The sequence below is a fragment of the Patiria miniata genome, unplaced genomic scaffold, assembly GCF_015706575.1.
Source record: "Patiria miniata isolate m_02_andy unplaced genomic scaffold, ASM1570657v1 HiC_scaffold_28, whole genome shotgun sequence".
Lineage (NCBI taxonomy): Eukaryota > Metazoa > Echinodermata > Asteroidea > Valvatida > Asterinidae > Patiria > Patiria miniata.
In genome coordinates this window covers 6335506-6344713 of record NW_024037067.1, presented here as the reverse complement: position 1 = coordinate 6344713, position 9208 = coordinate 6335506, and the positions used below count along the sequence as shown (strand labels likewise).

The following is a 9208-nucleotide window of genomic DNA, read 5'->3' as shown; positions in this document are numbered from 1 at the left end:
TAAAAACCAGTAGCAACTGACAGCAAAGTATGCTGAATTGTGTTGCCTTTTATTCATATCTCGAATCTTCATTAAATTTGGTAAACTTTATAAAAAAACATTTACCAATACAAAATAAGATTGCCCTCAATATTAGCAATAATTGTGTAACTTTATTGCACATTCCACTCTCGACATCAAAGAAATCTGAGAATTTTTAACTTGCAAAGAAAAGAAGTTACTGGAATTGTGTAAATCAAATTTCTAGAATGATCATTGTGGATTTTGGTATGGAGTTAAGGTTAAAAAAGAGTACTTATTTCAGGTTTTCAACTTTATTCAGTTAAAAATTCATTCATATGTTGGTTAAACATATGTTTGTCTGAACTGACTTTTTATAATTTCCAATTTTTAATTCGAATTTCGAGTCAAACACACTTTGGCAGCACGCCATGTCTGTAAAAAACAGAATTTATTTGCTTTTGCTGTAATTTCAGAAATGGATCGATTTAGGCAGTAGTATTTTATAGCAAATATTGTTACACTGACCTGTTTAAAGTTTTGTATGCATAGATGCTGGAAAAAGAAACAAGAAAAAAAATGCTTTTCTTGTAGTTTGGTTCCGTTACCCTAATTCAGACGAAACGGAGCAATTTATAGACGTCAGGGAATTGTCAGGTCGGAAACCAGACGAGCTGGCTTGCACCCTTCACGGAATGTGTAACCAATTGCAAACAAACTGTGGACTAACTAAATTTGGTAAATTGGGTGTAATATTTGAAAAAAAAGTCGGTTGTTGGACATTGATACAAAAATTCCTCTCTTCTTGAAAATGACAGCACACCAGGTGCCACAATTTCACAGGTTGTTTGAGACCATTATTCACAATGCAGTCCAGTAAGGCATTTCATAACAAATTGGTATTTTTGTTTTGTGATGTTTGCAAATGTTAAATAGTATCTTTAATACACAAAGTCTTCCACTTCCATTTCTACCCCAAAAATATAAAATTCTGTATGAGAATGCACCAATTTGATTTGCCTTTCCCAATCCACCATTCATCAAAATAATTGGTCGGTTATACGGGCAGTGGCTGTTTATACTCTAGAGCACCTACTCAATAGGCCTACCAATCAGGGGTAGCAATGCCAAAAATGTCCAGAAAATCTTAATCAAGTCTTAAAAGTCTCGATATTTACAAACTTCAGGGAATTTTAGCTCGATCTGTTTCTACCCTGTCCACGACCAAGTCGTAAAAAGCAATCGCCTGTAACAAGCAGTTGGCCAGGTGCTCTTTCTCATGCTTGGTCGCGGAGTGGAACGTCTCCGCGTCCTCCCAGCTCAGTCTGGCCGGCAAATCCTCGTCATTTTCATCCTCTCTCTCCGCCTCCTCGCGTAAGATTTTCGCCACGACGTCCTGCCCGCTCATGCGCGTGCCTCCGACCTGCAAGCCAAAGTGGCGCCCGACCTGCGTATGCAGCATAGAGATCACGTGCGGGGTACCGGTTTCTTTTTGGTCGTGGTTCAGGGCTGTAAATAACATGCTCTGTAGAGTGCGTTGGAAGAGGAGCATCTGATAAGTGGCCTTGTTAGCGTTGACGTAAGGTTGGTGCTCCAGGACATAGAGGTCTGGGTTGGGCATTTCAGCGATGGCGTCTGTGACCTTTCAGAATTTAAAAAAAAACAGAAGAAAAGGTAAAAACAAGATGTTAAATATCTAAATAATTTTCAGATTTTTAAATAAGTTACTTAAATCCAAGCAGAAAGTACAACTCTCAAACAAACGAACATGATTGTCAAAAGTGCAAATTGAATCTTAACTAATCAAATTCTCTCATTCAGACAATTACCTAGGTGGTGCCATGCTTGCATGCAGGTTATATCAGTGCACTCCTTTAAGGTTGCCAAAATATATGGATGCTTCTCAATTTCACAAACTATGGGACATGTGAGTAAGTGTGAAACCACGTCCGAATTTGGCTTCTAATTAATGGCGGATTTGGCCTCATCCAAACTATTTAGCTACAGCTTGTTATTGTATATGCTTGTCACTTCTCATGCACACACGTGTTATTGGCGTTATGTAGCCAAAAACTGAATTGAACAGCGCCCTCTACAGGTGGACTGTGACAACCAGTATCCTCGCTCACCATTTTGTGGTAGGCTGGGGGGTCCCATTTGCCTGCCTTGATATCTACGATGTCCTTGACTCGCCATTGCCACACCTGTCTGTCCCTGGTCATGTACACCCAGCTAAGGTGCCTCAGACCAACGTCTACTGCCACTATGTCTTGCAGGGACTACATGGGAATAAAACAAGACAATTTTATTGTACACTTCTAACAATTTACTCCTTGTCAAGTGGCATCATCTACACGTGCTGTACGGCTACACAAATCCGGACCCAGGTACGTGGTAACTGGACACCTCTGTTATGGATGATGCATTGTGGTTACTATCGATCAATACAATGATAACAATCAACCACAATGCAACAAAAAGTGAGGTGTCCCATGATGGTGCTCAAGTGTTTGATAAATTGAGAAAGAGGAAAGATGTGTTAATGCAAAATAATTAATACTGTAAATTTGAGTAACATCCAAAACAACCACAGCCTATCCCCGACCTAGATTCTCTCTAGAACATAAAATACATGTATGGCAGATCATCCCAAAGCTTTGAAGTCAAACTTAAGAGATGATGTCAAGTCCGTTACAATTCAAATAGAAAGGCATCAGTCAAATCCCAAGTCACACACAAGTAAGGTCACAAACAGGGGTAAACCATTCATAAGATGGAATTTTATCGCTGGGGTAAAACAGCGATAAAGGAATTTCTTTGTCCTAGTTGATTTGGAAAAGCATGTGACTTGAAAGTGGATGACTTGATGACTTGAGATCGCTTTTGAGGACCCGACTTCAGCTCTGAAAGAGTCCCATTGCATCACCTCAATCCTGCTTGCAGCGATTCCAGCTTGCTGTGCTTCGGTCGTGGCTCCGTTGCCACTTACGTCCACCTGAAGCGGAGGCTTCAGGATTCCCCTGCAAATCCTCTGCAGTGTCTGTCGGCCGATCCCGGGAACTTTCAACAGCTCCCTCACCTCCGCGAAGGGCCCGTTCGCTTCGCGGTGCGACACTATACAGGTAGCAATATTTGGGGACACGTGCTTCATTGCTGCGAGGTCCTTCTCTGAGGCTGTGTTGACGAGTTGGACAATTTTTGTTGAGTCTTCGTCATCATCAGATTTACCAACGTTGCTGAGATCTGACTTTCCTGAGAGCAACACTCCATCCTTTGAGTTTGAGGCCCCTTGGCATAATCTTCTTACTGAGCGAGAGCATGTTACCTGCAAATGTAATTTAATTTTGAATATAGTATTTGAATTTTGACGTAAGAAATATTCAAATAAACTTTTTATTTTCAAAGAAATAAAGTTTTAGTGTCTCAAGTACACGAAAAGAACCTTCTTCAAAAACTTAATTCTAAACCATCATGAACATGATGAATTTATCACTAGCCTACTACTACTTGTTTCACATCTGATCTCTGAATTTATTAAAATGTGAAAGTTGTGAAACATGCTGAACACACTGCACAGTGCAGTGGCTTCAATTAGTTAAAATAAATTCATTCATAATTTGCATATTAAGTTCAACTCCACCTGCGCTGAGAACCGCAACCGACAGCAAAGTTTGGCAAAACTTGACATTATGTTGTTAAGAAACACTTCACTTTTCTAACAATAACCATGGAGGATTAAGAATGTGTGCAACCCGGAACAGAATTTCCACGATCGGAGAGTAATGAAAGTTGCACGTGTAGTTGTTTACAAGAGCGCCCTCTGTCTCAGAAAAGGTTTGGTGGCGCTCTTTAACAATTTTCTTTTTCTACGGAGCTCTCTAAGTGTCATACAACTCCAACAGCTTTTCCAAGTCCCCTTTCTACAAATACAATCTACAAGCAAACCGCCTGTTCTGTACCATCGCAAGCGGTATTATTTATAACAGGAAGAAAAGCAGGAACGATTTGTTAAACACAAAGCGAAAAAGCGTTTCGAATTGGTACCCAGAAATGTCAGGAAACGACTAAATGTAAACATGCCTCTGAATGTAAACAAGAAAATGGCAAGGTCAACGCACTCTTTGAAACCACATTGTGACGTCATACATTAATTCAGCCGGCAACCGGCGGGTACCCGGACGTCTACACATGTTTTACCTATGCGTCAGGAAGCGGCTAACACAAACCGGTGTTAAATACGCAAGCAGTGTGAATAAAAAAGGCCGAAGGAAGAGCCAGCGGTTTGTCATTCGTGCGGAATTCCACGATTGTTGGTGTTTTACAAACGGAAATGCGACAGTTAGTTCGAATGTGTCATGAATTCAGGATGTCGGTAGCGGGACTTTGAAGTTTTAGTCACACTCATCGTAGACCCTCCGGTTTAGCAGTAATGTTGAGTTCTTGACATAAAATTCCTGTCTCAATTTTCATGTTGCGGTTGTCCAGCTAGCTGATGTGCAGCATTTGACACTGACAGGATGGTACAGCAGTACAAGTCCCCCGTACGGGTGTACAAACACCCGTTCGAACTTGTTATGGCGGTATGTATTCTCGTAAAACCTTTAGTCAGTTTCTTTTTAAAGCTTCATATATCTACTAAATAGTTTTATTAATTAATTTTATGTTTCAGTTACAAATATTTTTTAACCTGTTGAGAGTTTTGTTGAATTGACCCTGCCCAAATTTTGTTTTAAATCATAAACATAAATGAATGTTTATGATTAATGATTTTTACCATAAATTATGATTAAACCATTTTATTAGCTTTACATTCCATCATATAAACTAATTAATTTGTTTACAATTTTCAGAAAGAATGGAGAATAACTGGCATCCTTTCCCACTTCTTTTATCTGTTATTTGTGGCTATCTAAACTAATTATGCATTTTTTTGCCACAGTTATTGTTGTTTTTAAATAATTAAGATGTTAACCATGATTAAAAGCATTGATTTTTTTCACAATAATTTTTATATTGGAAAGAATGTTGCAACCCGACGCCACTTTTTCCTTCATATATCATCTCAATAAAGGTCAGTCATTGAAAAAAAATGTTGAACAGACATGAACCTGGGACTGAGAAACATTTCCACTACTTCCAGAACTGTAAGGTTTTACAAACCTTACAGAAAATTGTAGCAGAAAATTCACAACTTTTTCAAACCTCCAAACTCTCCTGTCACGAAATGTTCAGCCTCAATATTTCATTTTATCTTGATGTGGATAGGTACCTCTAGTCTAGGGTGGGTTGAAATCCCTCAAATGTCAAACAATTTCGTTCACAAGGATCCCTGGAGTCTCGCACTCGGCCGCCTCTCATCATTTGCTGTCGACTGAGGGCACTTTAATTCTCTTGACCAACTACAGCGCGGCTTTCATTCCGAGAGTTCTGGAAGTACATTTCCACTATTGTTAGGCAAAATTTGTTCTTGACTCTCCATGGACTTTGTACACAACTGGTAAAGTGACTTCAGCATGCAACATTGATTCCATTGAACAATGTCAAATACGTGTAGGGCCAAGTAAAAAAATAATCAATTTCTCGTCCCAGCCTGCTTCGTTATTCCCTTCTTCCACCCCCCCCCACCCTTTTTTAAATTCATACATTTGCAATATATTTTGCACTTGTCAGTATATTGTCTTGTGTTGTTTCCAACAAATATGTAGCTATGTAGAAAGGGTTACATTTCCTTTGGCTGCAATTTTGTATCAGCATTGAGGAATGGTGAACCTTTCTGCAAAAAAGCTTCTGCTTCCTTCGTTCAATTAAGAAGCCCAGACAAGAAACTATTTATTTTTACCCGGCCTTAAAGGTACCTTCTGGATGGAATCTTCTAAAATGTTGAGATGGCATGACCAAAGGCTTTCTTTTATTTGCGTCATTGTGCAACCAATTTATTTTGATTATTGTAAAAATGTAATTCAACTATTATTCCCACCCCTATCCAATTTACAAGTACAGCTTGATCAAAGTTATCTTCATTTGGCAAAAACTGACAGTTAAATGTTTATCAAACAAGTCAAACATAGAGTTTCAGCCGTACTTTAAAGGGATAATACAACATTTGCAAACATCAAAAAATAAAACTACCAAATCACTTTGAAATACCTTGCTGGACTGTTAGTGAATGACAGTGTAAAGCATCCTGTAAAATCATGGCACCTGGTATACTGTCATTTTCAAGAAAAGTGGTATTTTTGTATCAATTTCCAACGCTGATCGGCCGATCAGCGTTGGAAACATCTGGCTTTTTTTTCAAATACTGGCCACAATCGACCATCGCACTTGTTTGCAATCGATTACAAACCTATGAACGGGTACGAGCCAGCTAGACTGGTTCCCTGACCTTACAATTCCCCAATGTATGTAAACTGCTCTGTTTCTTCTTATATGGAGTCAGGGAACCAGACTACAGGGAAATGATCGTTTTTCTTGGTTTTTATAGCATTTTCGAACCCAAAACCTCAAAAAAGTCAGTGTAACTATATTTGCTATATATTTCGAACCCCCAAATTCCATCCATTTCTGAAAATTACAGCAAAAGCAAATGATGTATATTCCCTTTAATATGAAACATGCATGTAGTATACAGTAAAGCTAAGTAACACAGCAGCTGTATACTGAACGAGTTTCACTTTGGTAACTTCTAGACTTCCGAGAATTGAAATAAAATATGTTGACTTCACTTAAGGTGAAGTTTGACTCCATGCTAACTTGTCAAAATGTTCACCTCCTGACTTTCGAAAAGTACGTGTAAACATGGCAAAGGTTAAACACAATGGATCTAAAGTCCATTATCTACTGTAAAATGTGTAAGTTTTCATTTTGTTTTCTCACAGCTTAGAAGCATGCATTCATGTTTATTAAGTGTTTTTGATGAAGATTATTTTACCAAAAACAAAACCTACACCATAAAAGTGAAAAACAAAACCTAAACCATAAAAGTGTCATTTCGGATGACACACGTGTAGATACAAATGTACAAATTCTACAATGATCAGATAAAGAGGGGAATTTTTTTAATGTTGATCTTCCCTGAAAACAGGATAGCTCTGAGTAAATATTCCGTGTTTGAACATATTTTCAAGTACGGTACAGATGAGCGTGTTTGCAGGATGATTTGGCTTTTTGTGTAGAAAAGGTCTGTGATATGAGTTACCACTGTACCAGGCACGATGCGTAATTGTGACAACAGCACTGAGTGATATCGTGCAAAGGTTCTATAAATAGTATACATTGTAAGTGATAATGAAAACGTCAGTTATCAAACATTATTTTGTTATATGTTCTTTATCTCATCACTGTTACAATGACTTTGTTGAACTTTTTTTTATCAAGAGCCTGATGTGAGTCATTAGGCGAAAAAAAAAATAGTTCTGCTTCCGATTATATGCCTTTCAAAAATGTCGATAGGTTGGAAAATCTTTTTATTTTGCTAAATTTGTTTGTGTTGATTGAAATTTGGCCAAGTATGCAATGTGCTTTGTTCATTCAAGGCCCTGAAGTCTTGATACATAGAAATCATTATAAATTTCAGTATCATGCAGTGTGGTATTGCATGCAGAGCCCCACAACAAATTTAAAGGCAGCAATTGACATTATTGTCAGCTGTCATACATTTCCAACAGCTTTCTCACTTGAACAAACCCTGTGGGTGTAATATCTGAAGGTCACATCAATAGAAATGTAAAGGGGCGCATTGGAATAGTGAGAAGATACATATTTTTTGTACATGTATACCTGTACACGTGTACTATACAGTTCTTATTCAGGATTTCCACAAAGAGTTCTACATTGTTATTCTGCTTTGTTGAGCAGATAATGGACAGCCAACCGTTTCCCTCAATAATTATTTGTTGGACCTCAATCCCTCCGTGCCTGTATTAATCACACCTTACAACAGCTGTGGTTATTGTGTCTAGACTAGGTTTGTTGTGTGATCTTTTCTAGTGTAACATTTGTAAAAAGGAAAAAGAAAAAAGAAAGCAGTAGGCCTACACAAGCTGTTCATGTACATAATATACATACAAATGTAGCTTGAGCGTAAACATGCAGGAAGTTATTCAGTAAATAAGCACAAGTACACCTGCTAATCTATACTACACTGTAATAAACAAAATACTCTTTCTCCGTCTCTCTCTCTGTCAGCCATGAAGGAAGGATATTCTTCTTCCATGATGGTCCAGCTAGAATGTATGCATTTCGCTGTTTGATCACCTAGAGAGTCTGGGCACAGTCATATTACAACACAAAGCGTTCTTTCATACTCGGTATTTTCAACAAGACACTACATAACCATTAGTCAGCAGCTGAAACAGTTAGTACGGCAGATAGGTGATGGGATTGTGCCTTTGATGATACAAGCATGACGTTCAGCACAGAGTCAGAGTATGTCATGAGAAAGATATTTGGCTATAGGGCCATCACAGATTCATCCTTTGAATAAATATGGGTAGAATAACAAGTAACGGCAGCCATTTTGAACATTTTGAAAATTGCTTGTTATTCTTACTGTATTTTTCAAAGGACAAATGTGCAATGGCCCTATAGCCAAATATCTTTCTTAATTAATTAAGACATACTCTGACTGTGTGCCAAATGCCATGCTTGTATCATCAAAGGCACAACTCCTCTAAAGATTTCCCATATCTGCCCCACTAAGTCTGTTATTCCTTCCTCCCTGGTATCATCTGTACAGCAGCTAACAACTCGAAACCTTCAGAATGATTCCAATGCCTTTTCATCATGCTTGCCATTCAATTCCCGTAGCGCGAGATTCATTGTGGTATATTAAACATTTATAGACGGAGACAATCATCTCTTTGTGTGAAGGAAAGCATAATTTCAGGGGTTTACTGGCGTGTCTGATTACTTTGACATTTTGCTGACAAGCTTTGACATTTTGGTGACGAAATCATATATTGTTGGTTTCGTATTATTATTATTATTATCAAATTTTGGTTGGTGACCAGTAGAACGTAAACACAATGGTGCAGTTTTATGGACTCACAGAAACATGTCATCGGAGGCTTTGCATAGTGAAAAGCACAGCTAGGGAGAAATTTGCAGATGCACAATGTGAAGTGACTTACTGTAAAAAAAAAACCCTCAGAAGTGTGGTTATGAGAAGTACAATGTAGGAAAAACCAGAAGGGTTAACTCAATCTTT

At 38.2% G+C, this 9208-nt stretch overlaps 2 protein-coding genes across 2 annotated transcripts in view; one reads left to right on the top strand and one right to left on the bottom strand.

Moving 5' to 3' along the window:
* Window positions 1–1105: 1105 nt before the first annotated feature.
* Window positions 1106–3888, bottom strand: LOC119735033 (transcription elongation factor, mitochondrial-like). Its single transcript, XM_038208722.1, has 4 exons — window positions 3641–3888; window positions 2927–3325; window positions 2130–2279; window positions 1106–1642 (listed from the first exon to the last, which is right to left on the bottom strand). Exons 1-4 carry the CDS (start codon window positions 3686–3688, stop codon window positions 1184–1186), a joined length of 1056 nt encoding a protein of 351 aa, XP_038064650.1. The 5' UTR covers window positions 3689–3888; the 3' UTR covers window positions 1106–1183.
* Window positions 3889–4176: 288 nt separating this feature from the next.
* The window catches only part of LOC119735032 (SEC14-like protein 1), a 45339-nt gene continuing 40307 nt past the window's right edge, over window positions 4177–9208 (top strand). Inside the window, exon 1 of the mRNA XM_038208721.1 lies at window positions 4177–4580. Coding sequence (XP_038064649.1) covers window positions 4518–4580 — 63 coding nt within the window. The 5' untranslated portion in view covers window positions 4177–4517. The remainder of the gene's footprint in view (window positions 4581–9208) is intronic.